Source organism: Hibiscus syriacus, unplaced genomic scaffold (assembly GCF_006381635.1).
Source record: "Hibiscus syriacus cultivar Baekdansim isolate YM2019G1 unplaced genomic scaffold, ASM638163v2 tig00111409_pilon, whole genome shotgun sequence".
Classification (NCBI taxonomy): Eukaryota; Viridiplantae; Streptophyta; class Magnoliopsida; order Malvales; family Malvaceae; genus Hibiscus; species Hibiscus syriacus.
Genome location: NW_024063086.1, coordinates 3473474 through 3492898, shown reverse-complemented (window position 1 = coordinate 3492898; position 19425 = coordinate 3473474). Strand labels below are relative to the sequence as shown.

General features: G+C 40.7%; 1 protein-coding gene across 1 annotated transcript; it reads left to right on the top strand.

Moving 5' to 3' along the window:
* Positions 1 to 6228: 6228 nt before the first annotated feature.
* On the top strand, positions 6229 to 12862 carry LOC120162851 (the record flags this gene model as incomplete). Its single annotated transcript, XM_039172917.1, is given in 5 exon segments — positions 6229 to 6810; positions 7912 to 8583; positions 9508 to 10132; positions 10135 to 11958; positions 11961 to 12862. Coding segments are annotated over 5 exon segments (4605 nt in total), but the record flags the coding sequence as incomplete, so codon positions are not given.
* Positions 12863 to 19425: the final 6563 nt, after the last annotated feature.

Genomic DNA, 19425 nt, shown 5'->3' with positions numbered 1-19425 from the left:
AAAAAACACACAGAGAGAACACCAAAAGCAGTAACCATAATCATCTTTGAGATCCATCAGCAACCCAAAAAAATCCATAGACCCAAAAACGAAACAACCAAAGAGAGAAGTGAAAACTTTTACCTTCCTGGAGCCATCACTGTCGCTTGAAAGACCTAACCCGTTGAGTAACCAGGGGTAAGCCGTCATTTCCTCTTCTGTTCTGTTCTTTGGTTTCACCCGGGTTTGGGCGAGGAAGGAGGGATTTGATTTAGAGAAAGCTAGGTCTAAGGTCTGTAGGAAGGAGAGGTTGGTTTTGTAAGAGTATTAGAGGGTAAAGCCGGCTGAGAGGTTCTGTTAGGGGGTTTTCGGGAAGTCTAGTGTTAGACTCGTGATGGGGTTGAAGTTTTCTGGCAGGGGTTAGTCTCGGTCTTAGACGGTGGTCGCGAAGATCTTTGGGTTTTGAGGCGGCGGAGGCTTTGGTTTTCGGGGTTGTAGAGGAGTTTTGAGAGGCTTGGCTTAGATCTAGGCCTAGGTGGTTACTCTTGAGTGGAGGAGAGAGCTCGGGCCGCCTTAGACTCCTCATCGGAGCCCTAAACGGCGGAGGCTGCGGCGACTGATAAGGTTTCTTTTGGGGAAGAGAAAGGAGAGAGGGAGAGCAAGGCGGCTGGGCGAGAGTCTTCATCTGTTTAGAGAAAGAGAGAATGATTTTAGGGTTTAGAAACCTACCCTAATATCTGGTATATCATAACGCCAAAACGGCGTCGTTCCTGGGCTGCGTGAAACGACCGCGTTTCGTAGGGATGGATATCTCCGTGTTTTGGGGTTTGGGGTAACCACTCGTGAGGTCCAGTAGGTTCATTTTGTATTATTTTGGTCCCTGAACCGAGCTTTATTGATATTTTGATTTCGCCTCGTAATTTCCAGCGTTTTACATTTCAGTCCAGAATCATGCAAGGGTTGTTTTCGTGATTGTTATACATTGGATATGTAATTTGAGAAGCTTTCAATTTGATCCTATGCAATATTTTGGTTATATTATGTTTGCAGTACCCAGAAATGAAAATGTTATGAAAAAGGTTGTTGTTATTTATTTTTTATGTTTTAGTCCTTTTAATATTTTATGCATGATTGTTAGGTTAATTTAGATTTATTTTAAAATATATGCATGTATATATTATTTCAAGCATGTTGTTCATACGCACGTAGGTGTAATTTATTTTATGAGCATGTCTGAATTCGTTCACTTTAATCGCATATTTAATTATTTTTTGCATTAACATCACTTTGTATAATTTTTGCATGATATCCTCATATGCATAACTTGACATTATTGCATAATCGGAATTAAGGGTAATGCCCTTTTAATCTAAAATTATCAGAATGGCTTTCCTTAACTTACAGGAAAGTTGTTTTGACGATTTTAAATTAAAATGGTGTCCCGTCAGTAACGCCTAATTAAATTTGGATATGTCATTGTAAAATTTGGGAGCGAAAGAAAAGGAAATATTCGACTATTTAAACTTTTCGAGAAAAGGTCGTTAGAACTGAACTAAAGATCTGGTCTCGATATTTTTAAATAATCGAATATTCTTTATCTTTCTAATGACTTGGTAATTTTAAATTAAATCTATTTTGTTGATTTGAATGTTGCAAATTTGCATGTTTGTCGTTTAAAGGGATCAAAAATTAAATTAAAGTTGAACTTGTAAAGTTCGTTGCAAAGACATTAATTAATCGACTAGGTACCGATTTAGGGCGTTGTGGGGGTGCTAATCCTTCCCCACACGTAACCGACTCCCGAACTTGGATTTTGGTAACGTAGACCGTAAATTTGTCGTTTTAATTAAAATTAATTTTTATTTAAAATGACAACGTTTTTGGGTGCCCAATCACACCCTAATCAAAGATTGGTGGCGACTCCTCGAACCTACATTTGTGTTTATTTAAAAGGAATCCCAAATTTTTTCGAAACGAGAGGTTTTCTAAAATTGCATTGTTTTTAATTGAAATTAAATCGTAAAGAGAACAATTAAAAATGACGCGGTTTCCAAATCCCCCCGCCCCGGGTTTAAAAATCGTATCGACAGCTTGGCGACTCCGCTGGGGATTTTTTAGAGAGTCAGGCCTATAGTCGATTAATTAATTGTCTTTGCAAACGAAAGTTGTAAGTTCATTCAAATTTGATTTTTGATCCCTGATTTGTTTTAAATTGTTGTTTGCATTTTAATTTGCGTTTTAATTAACAAATAAATAGTTGTACTAATGTGTGATCTACATGTTTTCAGTTTTCTGACTTTCACTTTAGTCTATTGTTTCTCTTGGATCGAGGCAAAGGATTATGAGTTTCCCCACTGTTGCTGTAAACCTTTAATATTTAGAGCATTCTAACTGTGCTCTGTCCCGTTAGGTAGGGGTGAAAGCTACGCTTACGTGAGAAAAATTACTTTTCTCCGCATGGGCTTTAGCTAGTAACCTCTGGGATACATGCCTTATGTTTACGAGTGAAACATTGAGTTTCCTCGCATGGACATAGGGAAATGTATCCTCTCGAAATTGAACTTGATCCGTTTTAAGCCTATAATGGGCGAGGATCGAGGGTCTGGCAAGCCCAAGGGGGCACCAGCAAAGGACAATTCGAGGACCCTTTTAGAAATACTGAAACTCTGCCCATCTTATGTTGAATCTCTGTCCGCAGGCACAAAGGGGAAACTCATTCTAACTTTTCCCTCGAATTTTTTTTTTTTTTTTTGGCAAAAAGTATGCGAGCTAGAGATCATGTGGTTAGGTTTATTTTTCAAACATGCATGTGAATTAGATACCATGCGGTTAGGTTTTTTTAGGAGTAACAAAACATGTGGGTAAATATCATGTCGGGTAGGATCTACTAAAGCATGATTCGGTAGACGCCATGTTGGGTAGATACCATGTGAATTAGGTTTAGGATGTATATATTTTCTATCTTCATGTTGTTTGTTTATTCTTTGACTATTCATTGTATATACTAACACAGTTTTATTTTTGTTTGTGTTTTATTTATTACCGCTGCATTGCATCATCATTCATGAAGAAGGGTGTTGATTCACAAGGTGGTCATAAAAGTATAAGGCGGTCATAAAATGGACAAGAGCTTTCATAACAAGGAAGTGGATAACGCAGAAGTGAGGTCGTGGTCCGAGGAAACTCAGAGGAAGAAAGACGACAGTTTGACTGAAGATTACATATCAGTACTACCAGAGGTTGCTCCGGTCAGTCTAAAGCAAAACGATTTGCAAGAGTTACGCGAAATTTGGGAAAGTTGGAATTCTGAGGTGAAATACTCTTTCTGGCAAAAGTATGGTGACATCGCCCTTCTGTTGTATGTGAAAGTAAACGAACCCCTAATCAAAGCTCTCGTCCAGTTTTGGAATCTCGCATATAGCTGCTTCACTTTCAACAAGGAAGACATGACTCCCACGTTAGAAGAATACACCTCCTTGTTTCATTTCGAGACGATACACTTGGACCGTATCTACTCAAAAGCCTCAAGGACCCAATCCTTTAGGAGCAAGCTCGCAAGGATTACTGGGATGGGAGAGAAGTGGGTTGCTGATCGAATCCAAAAGAAGGGAGAGTCCGATTGCTTCCCTTGGTCATGCCTCAAGGAGCCTATCGTCAAGCATAGCGATATCGAGAAGAGCATGGAGATGTTCGCCTTGGGAATTTATGGTTTGATGATTTTCCCGAAAGTTCTTTATCACGTGGAAGCCGCAGTGGTCGATTTATTCGAGCGTTTAGAAAGGAAGGTAAACCCTGTTCCTGCGGTTTTAGCTGAAACATTCAGAGCACTTAGCAGTTGCAGAAGAGCTGAGAGTAGCCGCTTCACCGGGTGTGTCCAGCTGCTTACTGTTTGGATACGCAGTCACTTCTGGAAAATTGACCGAGAGTATAGTCGACGGTTTTCTACGGCCTATTCACCCTTAAAAGATTTCCTCACTAAAGAGTGGCCAGAGCATCTCACCAGGAAAGATTGGGTTTCACTCTTCAGAAATTTACAGGAACATGATATAGTGTGGCGTGTCCCCTGGTTAGCTTTTGTGGATGTGTTGTACAAATGCGGGGATTCCGATTGGGTAACCCTATTAGGGTTATGGGGTGGAGTAGGTTATGCGCCACTGATGGTACTAAGGCAATTTGGGGCACGCCAATTCGTCCCAGCTACATCCGGTCTGAAGGCATCTGAATTTGTGTACTGTGGAGATCATTACAAGAAGACTGCTCGTGCAATGTCAGAGGCGTGGAAGTCAACCTTTAGAACTGATTTCATAGCGGCTGAGGTCATGCTGACACCAGATTACGTGGCATGGAGGGCGGTGCGAAAGAATGATATCCTTCCGTTGGCGGATCGCGACCAAACAATTCCTTTGGAAGTACAGTTTAAATACGTACCGTCTAAGTTGGAGATACTGAAGAGTGAATTCGAAGCAGAAATCGCCAGGAAGGAAGCAGAGTGTGAGGCCCTTAGACAAAAGAATTTTATGTTGGACATCGATAGGGGATTCTATAATACACAATTTGAGCTTATGCGCAAGAGAAAGGATGAAGTGGAGGCCAATCTCACTAGTTTACAGAGTGATTACCAAAAGATGAGTCGAGCACGGGCAATTACTGGACTCGGGAGAACTTCAGAGCAGTGGCGGTTAGAGCTCCGGGCTGAGAGGGATCGTCGAGTTAGAGACGTCAGAGCCGAGAGAGAGCACCGAGTCAGAGAATTAGGGACAGAGAAGAAGAAAAGAAATCAAGAACTTGAGTCCGAGAGAAGGTCCTGGGTTAGGGCACTGAAGAGCGAAAGGACAGAGGCTAAAGAGTTAAGACAAAGGTACACCTTGAGCAAGAAGCGAGAAGAAGAATTGCATGCTAATATTGAAGAACTCAGAATGAAGGCAAATAACATGCAACTTGAACTTGAGGTTAGAAAGCAAAGAATCGACGAGCTCGAAACTGAGAAGAGGCAAAGCAAAGAAGAGCTAAAATTAGAAAGGCAACATCGGGAGAATGTGCTCCAAGGCAAACAGGATGAAGTATTCCTCTGGATACAGAGGTGCGGAGCAAAGAACGAACGGATAGAGCTACTCAATCAAGAGATGCACGAAATGGAATCAAGGCATGAGGAAGAGCTAGCTCGAGCCAAGGCAAAGAATGAAGAGTACAGTGCCTACGTTATGCAGCTTGAAAGTTCCTTATCTGCAGAAAACAGTCAGCGTTGCCAAGTGGATCAAAGGGTTAGCCTCGAGGAGAACGCTGCTTTGCAAAGGAAGATTCATGATTTAGAGGCTGCCTTACGAAGCTGCCAGACACAAATCGCTGGTCTCGAGCGCACCGTCCAAGGCACCAGACTGCAATGGCAAAACTCAAACGATCACTTTAGAGACTGGAAGACAAACGTGAATCACGTGATCCGAGAGACTATGAATCAGTTAAGTGGCGTTGCGAGGCAGTTGGGAGAGATGGACCTCCAAGCAAAAGTCATCCAGAGCTATGCCAATCCAGCATCAGGCGTAGGAAAGAGGGTCGATTGGCTTGTCAGTCAGATAGTAGAGCTGAACATGAGAGCTAGGCCATTTCTGTAGTGGACTTTTCTTGTAAAAATGATGCTTTTGGTCCTAAATGAAAGTTGTTCTAAGACTGATCGCGTCTTATGAATCAATGCCTTTCTGCATGCATTTGCATTTTATTTGCGCGTTAAGTTTTGTATTGCATTTTTATCGCACTTTACATAATTTGCATTCATCCTCAAAGCATTAAAATTAACAATAAGGGATACATTACAGAATACTGGGAAATTTCAAGCATCACTATAACACAAGGAAGGCCATGGATGATAAGATTGCTCAAATAGAAAGAACTCAATTGCAGTTGCAAGATGATCTGAGAAAAATGCAAGAAGATATGCTTAAGGCTCAAGAGGATATGTTGTCTAAGTTGGCAAATATGCTAGGAGGGAGAAATCCAGAGCACGGAAAGGCCCATGAGCAAACAAGTGAAGAACCACTTTACCCCCCAGGGTTTACCCCGGTACAGTCTCCGAATATCCAAGGAACATCTGTCCATACCAAAGTACACATAAATCCTGACGGCATTGCAGTGAATCCGCAACCTGGATCTTGTTCGCATCCCGAAGAAAGCCCATATCACCAGGTCCCGGACCTTGATGAAGAAGCAAAGAAGAGCGAAAACAAGTTGTTGCAGGAGCAATATAAGCAGCTAGCAAATGAAGTACAAGCTATGAAAGAAGATACCAGCTTGTATGGTCTCGACGCTAAGGAACTGAGTTTAGTTCCTGATCTGGTCCTACCTCCCAAGTTCAAAACTCCTGACTTCGAGAAATACGACGGTACCCAATGCCCTTCTGCCCATATCACAATGTTCTGCAGGAAAATGACTGGTTACGTAGGGGACGACCAGCTGTTGATCCACTGTTTCCAGGAAAGCTTAGTAGGCTCAGCATTGCGATGGTATAATCAACTAAGGAGAGTTGATGTCAGGACATGGAAAGACCTGGCCAAATCTTTTCTCGACCAGTATAAGCATGTGAAGGACGTCAGGCCTAACAGAATGGTGCTGCAAGCAATGGAGAAGAAGCATAGTGAAAGTTTCAGACAATATGCTCAGAGGTGGAGAGAGGTAGCAGTACAAGTCCACCCACCGTTGGTAGAGGAAGAAACGAACCTACTTTTTGTTAATACCTTGAAGGCTCCATTTTTCTCACATTTTGTTGGTAATCCTTCTCGAAGTTTTGCTGATGTAGTTACGGCGGGAGAAATGATTGAAATGGCAATCAAAAGCGGGAAGCTTGAGGGAGGAGATTCCAGCAAGAAACAACCGATGAGGAAGAAGGAAAACGAAGTCAACAAAATAAGGCAGTATGATTCCCATAATATCACAGTGTCCCGACCACAGGGAACGGTAGCATCACCCCAAATGGACAATATGCAAGGGGCAAGAGATCCAAGGAGAGAGAGGCCTCAATTTGATCCGATTCCCATGACTTATAAGGAGCTATTCCACGAATTATATGATCGACATGTAGTCTCACCTTATCATGTGGACCCTATACAACCCCCGTATCCCAAGTGGTATGATGCTAGTGCTAAGTGCGAATACCATGCAGGGGTTTCCGGACATTCTATTGAAAATTGTCCCGCTTTCAAAAAGGTCGTCCAAGCTCTGAGAAGAAGAAACGTCATCAATTTTGGTGACAGTGAACAGCCAAACATAGCCCAGAATCCATTGCCAAATCATGCAGGAGCCGGGATTAATGCAGTCGCTGAAGAGAAAAGAAAAACGACTGTAAAAAATGTTAGGGAGGTGATGTCACCCATGTCTTGGGTGTGGTGCCAAATGGTCAAGGTAGGACTATTAAAGACTAATCTGCCACATGAACGCTACAATAATGAAGAGATGTGCCACTACCATAACTGCACAAAACACAGTATACAACAGTGTTCTGATTTTTTAGGGCTGGTACAAGAGATGATGGATAGTAAGGAAATCGAGTTCTTCAAAGAAGGGGCTGAGAAAGAAGAAGCGGAAGTTTACGCCTCTGAGGGATCATCCAAAGAGGTCTATAGTGCTAGTTGTCCCCTCGTCATTACTCCCAAGAATCGAGTGGCTGAGAAGGTAGCTCCAAAGGTGATTATTACGCCTCCCTCTCCGTTCCTGTACAAAGACAATAAACAGGTACCCTGGAGATATACTTGTCAAATAGGAGAGGTGACAAAGCAACAGGAAGAGGTAGATGAAGTGGGACACATGACCAGGAGTGGTAGATGTTATCACAAAGAACCTGAGAAAAAGATTGCTGTCGAGAAAGGAAAAAGTATCGATGTGAAGATAAGAGAAGATGAACCCATCGTCAATGAGCCAGTAACGGAGAATGAAGCGATGGAATTTTTAAAATTTTTGAAACATAGTGAATACAGTATTGTTGAGCAATTGCACAAGCTGCCTGCCCGTATTTCTGTCCTATCACTTCTTCTGAGTTCAGAGGCTCATCGCAACGCCCTGTTAAAAGTTTTAAACCAAACATTTGTCCCGAAGGAGATACCCACAGAAAAGCTGGACCGACTAGTTGCCAACATCCAGGCCGATAATTTTTTATCTTTTTCTGAGGACGAGATCCCTTCTGGGATGATTGGCAATCATAAGGCCCTACACATCACAGTTAGGTGCAAAGGGCATGTTCTATCCAGAGTACTGATAGATAACGGTTCGGCGTTAAATGTGATGCCCTTGGTGACCCTGAAAAAATTGCCAGTGGACAGCACCCTGATGAGAAGCTGTCAAAGTGTGGTTCGAGCTTTTGATGGAACGAAGAGAGAAGTTCTAGGCAAGATTGATATCCCTTTGACTATTGGCCCGGCGATATACGAAGTGGAGTTTCTTGTGATGGACATCATGCCTACATACAACTGTTTATTGGGAAGGCCCTGGATTCATCAGGCCGGTGCGGTTCCGTCAACGTTGCACCAAAGGATAAAATTTGCAATGGATGGGAGGCTTATATGCATTCATGCTGAGGAAGACATTATTGCTTCGGTTTCTACTACTGCTCCATACGTTGAAGTGGAAGAGCAAGCTGTTGAATGTTCTTTCAGATCGTTGGAATACGTCAATGCCATGTTTGCGGCAGAAGGAAAGAAGATCCCGAAGCCTAGATTGTCAAACTGCACCAAAATGGGGCTTAAGCTGACTCTTGGAAGAGGAGCAAAAACTGGCAAAGGGTTTGGACGTCGGTTGCAAGGACTGGTGGGCCCAATCTACCCTGTAACTAAAAGAGACAGGTTCGGTTTAGGGTATCAGCCAACTTTAAAAGAAAAAATGAGAAGCATCAAGAAGATTCAGGAATTGAGAAAGGCAAGATTGACTGGTGAGGACCCAAGCTGGGAGCCCATGACATTCCCGCCATTGAGCAGCATTTTCGTATCAGGAGGATATATGTTTCAAGGGACTTTGGAAAGCAGTAAAGGGATAGTTGAGAATGCCTTGGAGGACTTGGGCATTAATGTCATAACCGATGAGGAGTTCAAAGAAATGAGAGCTATGGGCATTTACCCTGCGCCACTGGGCTTTGTGTTGAACAACTGGACTGCGGAGGAATTGCCCGTAGTTTACAAATCTTTTGCAGAGTAATACACTGAAACTCTTCCCTATTGTTCATACCCTGGGACAGTAGGTGATTTGATGTAAAGGGTTAAGTTGTGTGTTTTTACTTGCTTTCAATAAAAGATGTGTTTTGTTAATTCCCGAATGGCAAACACTTCCTCATGCATTTTTGTTTGAATATACACATATATTATTTCTTTCTATTTGTTTATATGGGAAAAGATTCTCCCATATGTATATATGTATATATGTATATATCTTCTTTTTCGTTATCCTTTCAGGAACTCAGATATCAATAATACGAATGCTAATGACTCTGACCCGGAGATTGATTTCGAGATGCCCATATGTCAAGGGGAAATCGAAGGTTGTGATGAGGATGAGGGATGTGAACCACCCTCAGAATTACTAAAGATGGTGGAACAGGAAGATGAGCAGATCCTGCCTCACGAAGAGCTTACAGAGATCTTGAACCTGGGTACAGATGAGGATAGAAAGGAAATAAAGATTGGTACCACCCTGTCTACTGAAGGGAGGCAAAGCTTGATAGAATTACTTCAAGAGTTCAAGGATGTATTTGCTTGGTCATACGAGGACATGCCAGGGCTGGATACAGAATTGGTTGTCCATAAGTTACCAATAAAGCCTGATTGTAAGCCCGTACAACAGAAACTGAGAAGAATGAGACCCGAGATGCTGCTCAAGATTAAAGAAGAAGTGAAGAAACAATTTGATGCTGGGTTTCTCACAGTGGCCAAATATCCTGAGTGGGTAGCAAATATTGTCCCAGTACCAAAGAAGGATGGGAAAGTACGAATGTGTGTCGACTATAGAGATCTGAATAGAGCTAGTCCAAAGGATAATTTTCCTTTGCCACATATAGACACGTTAGTGGACAATACTGCTGGAAATTCCTTATTCTCATTTATGGATGGTTTCTCCGGCTATAATCAAATTAAAATGTACCCTGAAGACATGGAGAAAACAACGTTTATCACTATGTGGGGGACGTTTGCTATAAAGTCATGCCATTTGGATTAAAGAATGCAGGGGCGACCTATCAGAGGGCCATGGTGACGTTGTTTCATGACATGATGCATAAAGAAATTGAAGTCTATGTCGATGATATGATTGTCAAAGCCAAGACGGAGGAGGAACATGTCGAGAATTTGAGGAAGCTCTTTCAAAGATTAAAGAAGTGCCAACTAAAACTTAACCCAAATAAGTGTACTTTTGGGGTGACATCGGGAAAACTGTTGGGATTCGTAGTGAGCCGAAAGGGAATCGAAATAGATCCCGATAAAGTAAAAGCCATTCAAGATTTGCCAGCCCCAAGAACACAGAAAGAGGTTCGAGGATTTTTGGGGAGATTAAATTACATCGCGCGGTTTATCTCGCAGCTGACCGAAAGATGTGATCCCATATTCCGCCTTCTTCGTAAGAATGATTCAGGAGAATGGAGTGAAGATTGCCGAGAGGCTTTTGAGGCAGTAAAGAGATATCTTTCGAATACTCCGATCCTAGCGCCACCTATCCTAGGAAAGCCTTTAATTCTTTACTTGTCCGTTTATGACAATTCAATGGGATGTGTGTTGGGGCAACATGATCAAACTGAGAAGAGGGAGAGGGCTATCTACTATCTCAGTAAGAAGTTCACTGAGTGTGAGGCCAGATACTCACCAATTGAAAAATTATGTTGCGCTTTAGTGTGGGCTACCAGAAGACTTAGACAGTATATGTTGTATCATACTACCTGGCTCATATCTAAGCTGGACCCTTTAAAGTATCTGATGGGGGTACCTGCATTGTCTGGAAGGTTAGCCCGTTGGCAAATCCTGTTGTCCGAATTTGATATCCAGTATGTAAGCCAGAAAGCAGTTAAAGGGAGCGCCATAGCAGAATTCATTGCGAGTAGGGCTTCAGAAGAATATGAACAGTTGAATTTCGATTTCCCGGATGAGGATTTAATGGCTATCTCGGAGGAAGAAACAATTGCTCTTGCCGGTAAATACTGGAAGATGAACTTTGATGGTGCTTCAAACGCCTTGGGGCATGGGATTGGGGCAATCTTGGTCTCACCAAGTGAAGAGCATTATCCTTTTACCAGTCGGCTCAATTTTGATTGTACAAACAATATGGCTGAATATGAGGCTTGTGTTATGGGTCTTAGAGCAGCTATTGAACTCAAAGCAAAAATGTTGAAGGTATATGGGGATTCAGCTTTGGTAATTTACCAACTCAGAGGTGAATGGGAAACCAAAGATCCCAAACTTGTGGAATATCGTAAATTAGTTCTGGGACTTATTGAAGAATTTGAAGAAGTGACTTTCAATTACCTCCCCAGAGAAGAAAATCAAATGGCAGATGCCTTGGCTACTTTGGCAGCGGCCTTTAAGATGAACGAGCATTCAAATATGATGCCTATTGAGATGAAGGCTTATGAATATCCAGCCCACTGCTTTGACATTGAAGAAGATGATGATGAAGGGCCTTGGTACTATGATATCCTCCAGTATATAAGATATCAAAGTTACCCCGAACAGGCAACTGAGAATGACAAAAGGACCATTAGAAGAATGGCAGCAGGGTATGTGCTTAATGGTGAGATCTTATATAAGAAAAGCATGGATCAGGTCTTATTAAGGTGTGTGGACAATAAAGAAGCGAAAATGATTCTTGAAGAAGTACATGAAGGAATATGTGGCACCCATGCTAATGGGCATGTAATGGCCAGACAGATTATGAGATTTGGGTATTATTGGTCAACTATGGAGACTGATTGCATCAATTATGCCCGAAAGTGTCACAAGTGTCAGATCTATGGGGATAGAATGCACACCCTCCTCATCCGTTGCATGTGATGACAGCTCCGTGGCCGTTTTCTATGTGGGGCATGGATGTTATTGGGCAAATTTTTCCAAAAGCGTCAAATGGTCATCGCTTCATTCTGGTAGCAATAGATTACTTCACCAAGTGGGTAGAAGCAGCTTCCTATGCAAGTGTTACCCAGTCAACGATATGTAGGTTCTTGAAGAAAGAAATCATCTGCCGATATGGCTTACCAGAGAGAATTATCTCTGACAATGCGTTGAACTTAAACAACAAGATGATGAAATCTGTATGTGAGCAATTCAAAATAAAGCATCATAATTCCACGATTTATCGCCCAAAGATGAATGGGGCAGTGGAGGCGGCTAATAAGAACATTAAGAGGCTTATAGAGAAGATGACTGAAACTTATAAAGATTGGCATGAGAAGTTGCCATTTGCTCTGTTCGCCTATCGGACTTCTGTACGAACGTCTACTGGGGCAACTCCGTTTTCTCTAGTTTATGGGATGGAAGCTGTCCTCCCTATTGAAGTGGAAATTCCCTCGCTCCGGGTTTTATCAGAGGTGAAGCTAAATGAGGCAGAATGGATACAAGCCAGATATGACCAATTGAATCTGATTGAAGAAAAGAGATTGAAGGCTATTTGTCACGGTCAGATATACCAGAAGCGGATGATACGAGCACATGATAAGAAAGTTCGCCCTCGAGAAATCCACGAAGGAGATTTGGCTCTCAGGAGGATATTGCCTATTCAAAAAGATTTCCGAGGGAAATGGATGCCCAAGTGGGAAGGACCCTATGTTGTCAAGAAAGTTTTCTCTGGGGGAGCTCTGGTCTTAACTGAGATGGATGGGTCTGAATTACCTCATCCAGTGAATTCTGACGCAGTTAAGAAGTATTTTGCTTGAAAAAAAAAGAAGAAGGGTTCAAGATGAAAACTCGAAAAGGGCGTCTTGAAACCAAAGGAGGTCTCGAGTCGAAAACCCGCAAAGGGCGACTTGAGTTTTAAATTCAGAGTTCGTGCATGGTGGATAATCTGAATTGTTTTTGGAAGTAGGAAGAGCTCCTGACATGGGTAACGACAATGGCCATTGGGGTTGAGACCAAAGATCAATGAGTCTCGATGAGGACAACCAGAGGAGGAATTGAATGCACGTGAGATTCAATATTGGTTTATGGCATCCAATAATGGGAGATTTTGGGGCTCAGAAAGAGTTTCGCACTCTTAGGTGTCATCACCATTTTGGAGGTCCTTTTGACAGAAGCTACACTCGAGTCATTCTGACGGCGTACCAGTTCAAAAGCATTTGTGTTATTGATATTTGAAGACACCTATCCTTTTGTTCTTTTCCGATTAAAAGTTTGTCATGTAGTTGCCTAAAAATTCTTCGCCATTTATATAAATAAAGAGATATTTTCCCTTCTTAATTTCCCTTTTACAAGCATCTAATCTTGAGAAAGTTAAAACGCATAGCTTAACTGGTGGTACATGAGATCATTTTGTATTATTATGCAAAAGGTTCTGGAAATGCATGTATTCTGAAGCTAGCAATGGTTTTACCCATAAGCTTGTATGGTTGGGAAAAGCTAAAACTTTGGAATTCATAGAAAATCACAGCCATTAATAGATGACCCAAGGATGTTGTCATTTATCAAGAAGATTGGTCAGGGGTACTGGCAGGCCTCAAGAAAGAAAGAAGTCAAAGTCTTGTCAAGCCAAAAGTTATAGTATTGAGAGCATCAACTGGGGTGAACTGGTGAAATGCTCTATGCCCAAAGCGAAACCGAGTTCCACTGAAATCAAAGGGGATAGTATTCTTTCGAAGAAGAAAGTGGATTAAATTGCATACATCGTAGGCATGAATAGGATCATGACATTGCATGATTATTTTAAATGTTTGCAGATTTCCCAACGATAATCGAAGATTGATCGAGTCTTATACTCTCTGAAGAAATAGGGAGCAGACGCGATTGTTGAAGATTGTTCGAGTCTTATACTCTCTGAAAAATAGGGAGCAGACACGATTGTTGAAATTGTTCGAGTCTTATACTCTCTGCAGAAATATGGAGCAGACACGATGGATGAAGATTGATCGAGTCTTATACTCTCTGAAGAATAGGGAGCAGACGCGATTGTTGAAGATTGTTCGAGTCTTATACTCTCTGAAAAAATAGGGAGCAGACACGATTGTTGAAAATTGTTCGAGTCTTATACTCTCTGCAGAAATATGGAGCAGACACGATGGATGAAGATTGTTCGAGTCTTGTACTCTCTGAAGAAATAGGGAGCAGACGCGATTGTTGAAGATTGTTCGAGTCTTATACTCTCTGCAAAATAGGGAGCAGACACGATTGATGAAGATTGTTCGAGTCTTATACTCTCTGCGGAAATAGGGAGCAGACACGATTGATGAAGATTGTTCAAGTCTTATACTCTCTGAAAGAATGGGGAGCAGACACGATTGATGAAGATTGTTTGGGTCTTATACTCTCTGAAGAAATAGGGAGCAGACAAGATTTGTTGAAGATTGTTTGGGTCTTATACTCTCTGAGGAAATAGGGAGCAGACACGATTGATGAAGATTCTTCAAGTTCCTACTCCCTAAGAAAGAGGGAACGAACCCGTTGACAGAAGATTGTTCGAGTTCTATACTCCCCGAAGAAAGAGGGAGTGAACTCGTTCGCAGAAAATTGTTCGAGTTCTATACTCCCTAAAATGAGGGAGCGAGCTCGTTTTCCGAATATTTTTAAGTCCCACTATCCCGAAGTTGCGGAAACGGATTAATCTTTTGAATATTTCATGACCAGACAAATTTGTCCATCTATTGATCTTTGCTCTATTCTCGTTACACGACAATGAGCAAAGAGGGGCAGCTGTAGACGCTCAATTTGTCCGGGGTGTTATTCGTGTTTAATCGGGTTTTATTATTGTTTTTATTGCAATTTCGGTTATTAGCATAAATTTGGTATTATGTAGTTATATATATATATATACGGATAAGTAATTAAATAGTTAAATAATTGAATAATTAAATATATAAAATATGCCCTAAATATTGCCATTTTTGTTACAGGCCGAACCAAATAATTAAAATACAACAGGCTCAAGCCCAAAGTAGCAGCCCATTTGAGGATACCCTAGACCCGTTAGGGTTTCCTGTCACCATCTCCATGCGCAGCTGAGCCTCCACCGTTGGATCTGGTTTCATGATCCAACAACTCTCAATCCTCCCAGAAGCCTCCACCGTTAGATCGGAGGTGATCCAACGGCTCCTAACGCACTCGGAACTCCAAGACAGCACGAACCAACCGGGTGCTACCCACGTGAAGTCTCTCGGGACTGTTCCCCATCGCCTGTGCCCAGGCTGCTCGCGCCCGTGACTTGCTCGCTCCAGAGCCCTGCAAACACACCAAACGAGAACAGAAACAGAAAAGAAGAAAACTGGAAAGAAATCTATAAACTAGAAATATAAAGGAAAGGAAGGGGGTAAGGGAGAGCCCTCGGTCATCGGCAACAGGAGAGAACAGAGAAAATAGAAAGAGAACGGGAATCAACAACAACAAAAAACACACAGAGAGAACACCAAAAGCAGTAACCATAATCATCTTTGAGATCCATCAGCAACCCAAAAAAATCCATAGACCCAAAACGAAACAACCAAAGAGAGAAGTGAAAACTTTTACCTTCCTGGAGCCATCACTGTCGCTTGAAAGACCTAACCCGTTGAGTAACCAGGGGTAAGCCGTCATTTCCTCTTCTGTTCTGTTCTTTGGTTTCACCCGGGTTTGGGCGAGGAAGGAGGGATTTGATTTAGAGAAAGCTAGGTCTAAGGTCTGTAGGAAGGAGAGGTTGGTTTTGTAAGAGTATTAGAGGGTAAAGCCGGCTGAGAGGTTCTGTTAGGGGGTTTTCGGGAAGTCTAGTGTTAGACTCGTGATGGGGTTGAAGTTTTCTGGCATGGGTTAGTCTCGGTCTTAGACGGTGGTCGCGAAGATCTTTGGGTTTTGAGGCGGCGGAGGCTTTGGTTTTCGGGGTTGTAGAGGAGTTTTGAGAGGCTTGGCTTAGATCTAGGCCTAGGTGGTTACTCTTGAGTGGAGGAGAGAGCTCGGGCCGCCTTAGACTCCTCATCGGAGCCCTAAACGGCGGAGGCTGCGGCGACTGATAAGGTTTCTTTTGGGGAAGAGAAAGGAGAGAGGGAGAGCAAGGCGGCTGGGCGAGAGTCTTCATCTGTTTAGAGAAAGAGAGAATGATTTTAGGGTTTAGAAACCTACCCTAATATCTGGTATATCATAACGCCAAAACGGCGTCGTTCCTGGGCTGCGTGAAACGACCGCGTTTCGTAGGGATGGATATCTCCGTGTTTTGGGGTTTGGGGTAACCACTCGTGAGGTCCAGTAGGTTCATTTTGTATTATTTTGGTCCCTGAACCGAGCTTTATTGATATTTTGATTTCGCCTCGTAATTTCCAGCGTTTTACATTTCAGTCCAGAATCATGCAAGGGTTGTTTTCGTGATTGTTATACATTGGATATGTAATTTGAGAAGCTTTCAATTTGATCCTATGCAATATTTTGGTTATATTATGTTTGCAGTACCCAGAAATGAAAATGTTATGAAAAAGGTTGTTGTTATTTATTTTTTATGTTTTAGTCCTTTTAATATTTTATGCATGATTGTTAGGTTAATTTAGATTTATTTTAAAATATATGCATGTATATATTATTTCAAGCATGTTGTTCATACGCACGTAGGTGTAATTTATTTTTATGAGCATGTCTGAATTCGTTCACTTTAATCGCATATTTAATTATTTTTTGCATTAACATCACTTTGTATAATTTTTGCATGATATCCTCATATGCATAACTTGACATTATTGCATAATCGGAATTAAGGGTAATGCCCTTTTAATCTAAAATTATCAGAATGGCTTTCCTTAACTTACAGGAAAGTTGTTTTGACGATTTTAAATTAAAATGGTGTCCCGTCAGTAACGCCTAATTAAATTTGGATATGTCATTGTAAAATTTGGGAGCGAAAGAAAAGGAAATATTCGACTATTTAAACTTTTCGAGAAAAGGTCGTTAGAACTGAACTAAAGATCTGGTCTCGATATTTTTAAATAATCGAATATTCTTTATCTTTCTAATGACTTGGTAATTTTAAATTAAATCTATTTTGTTGCTTTGAATGTTGCAAATTTGCATGTTTGTCGTTTAAAGGGATCAAAAATTAAATTAAAGTTGAACTTGTAAAGTTCGTTGCAAAGACATTAATTAATCGACTAGGTACCGATTTAGGGCGTTGTGGGGGTGCTAATCCTTCCCCACACGTAACCGACTCCCGAACTTGGATTTTGGTAACGTAGACCGTAAATTTGTCGTTTTAATTAAAATTAATTTTTATTTAAAATGACAACGTTTTTGGGTGCCCAATCACACCCTAATCAAAGATTGGTGGCGACTCCTCGAACCTACATTTGTGTTTATTTAAAAGGAATCCCAAATTTTTTCGAAACGAGAGGTTTTCTAAAATTGCATTGTTTTTAATTGAAATTAAATCGTAAAGAGAACAATTAAAAATGACGCGGTTTCCAAATCCCCCGCCCCGGGTTTAAAAATCGTATCGACAATTCGAATTGATTTAGTATGCATGTTAGTAGACATTGTTTAAGTTTGTGGAGCACTATGAACAAGGGATAACAACACATCTATTCAGAATATAATATTGATTTATTTTAATGAGCACGTGTATTCATGTGACCTTATTACTCTTTCGGTATGTAACATCTATTATTATTTTGATTACACTTTACGTTATTACAAAACTCCAATTTTGTACAACTTTATTAACTCATATTCTTGTGGTTTTATTTCAATATAAATGTTTTGAGATGTGACTTTTGATAATTCTAATTCAAAATTTTGACGGATTTAATTTGTTGATCATTTTGGTGAGCTAATGTGATATCATAAATTCTTCAAATATTTCGAGTCAAATTTAGACTGGTACAACCACTTTCTAACATTGACGATAATGAAATCAAAACCTCCATTCAAAGTGTTTTTCTTAAACTCTATCTGTTCAACCATGTTTTATAATATTTTGATATAACAAATTAATGCAAAAATATTTTTAGACTTGATTGAATTTGTTCAAAGTTTTAAAAAATAATTCAAAGTCCATTAAAATAGAATTTGAGCACAAAATGATTTTTCGAGTACGTGGTACCGATATTGTTCATGTGGTACCGATACCAAATGTAAGAGAATTATTGATACTCTCTAGGTAGTATCGATACTACCATGTGTTTTTCAAAATGCTCATATTCCAGAATGCAAAATAGGTACCGATACTCAAAGAAGTACCACTACTACTTTACACAATAGTATCAATACCATGAGCATAGTATCGATATTGGTCAAGTCCAACGGTTAGTAACGGCTAATTGATTTAAAAATTATAAAGGTAGTACCAATAATCATTAAAGGAGTACCAATACTCCTTGTATTGATAATTTTATTTTACAGAAAATTAATCTCCAATGGCTCCAAAACATCCCCAACGGCTATAAATGGCCACAAGCTCATTCCAACATATGAAAACAAGTTGAGGACACTTGAAGAAGGTTACCAATACATATCCAAGCATTCATATATAAGAGAAAAGTTTTTTCAATCTTTATTTTTCTTTCTCTTATAAATATTTGTGTTTGAGCTTAACTGTATATCCTTAGGTTTTGTTCTTGTGAGCTTAATTTTCTTGTAAACACCTACCTTAGAGAGGTTTTCTTGTTTATATTTTATTGTTTTTGTAAAAGGGGATTGGTTCGAGCTAAGCCTGTGAAAAGCTAAAGAGTGTAAAGGTTATTTATTGATCCTGTAAAAATAAAGAACAAATTAGTGAATTTGTTAGAAAATCCTTAGTTAGGAACTAAGGTAGTGGATGTAGACTTGATTGAGAAGTCGAACCACTATAAATCCTTGTACCAATTATCTATCCTTTTAATCTCCTTACTCCCTAAACTCAAAAACCAATTCAACCCCTCTTGGCTATTATTTGGTTGTTTGTTTGAGTTTCATCGAAATCTCAATAATTGGTATCAGAGCTTGACTCATTAGAAGGTCTAACGACCTTGAGACGATCTTTGAAGAAACTCTATCTATTTTCGACACATCCGAGAAGATGACTTTTACCTTCGACTCGTTCCAAATGGAAGACTCCCAACTGATCGACAAGCCAACTACCATCATTGGAAGAAACTAATGAAGTTATTCATCCAATCCAATGATCTTGATGCATGGGAGATGATCGAGAACGGCCACTCTTCTCCAAAGAAGAAGAGGAAGGAGTGGAGTGCCCAATAACGGAAGAAAGCTCAACAAAATGCCAAGGCCATACACATGTTGTTTTGTGCATTTGGTCCCGATATTTATGAAGGAGTTTCGTCTCGTTCAAATGTCAATGAGCTTT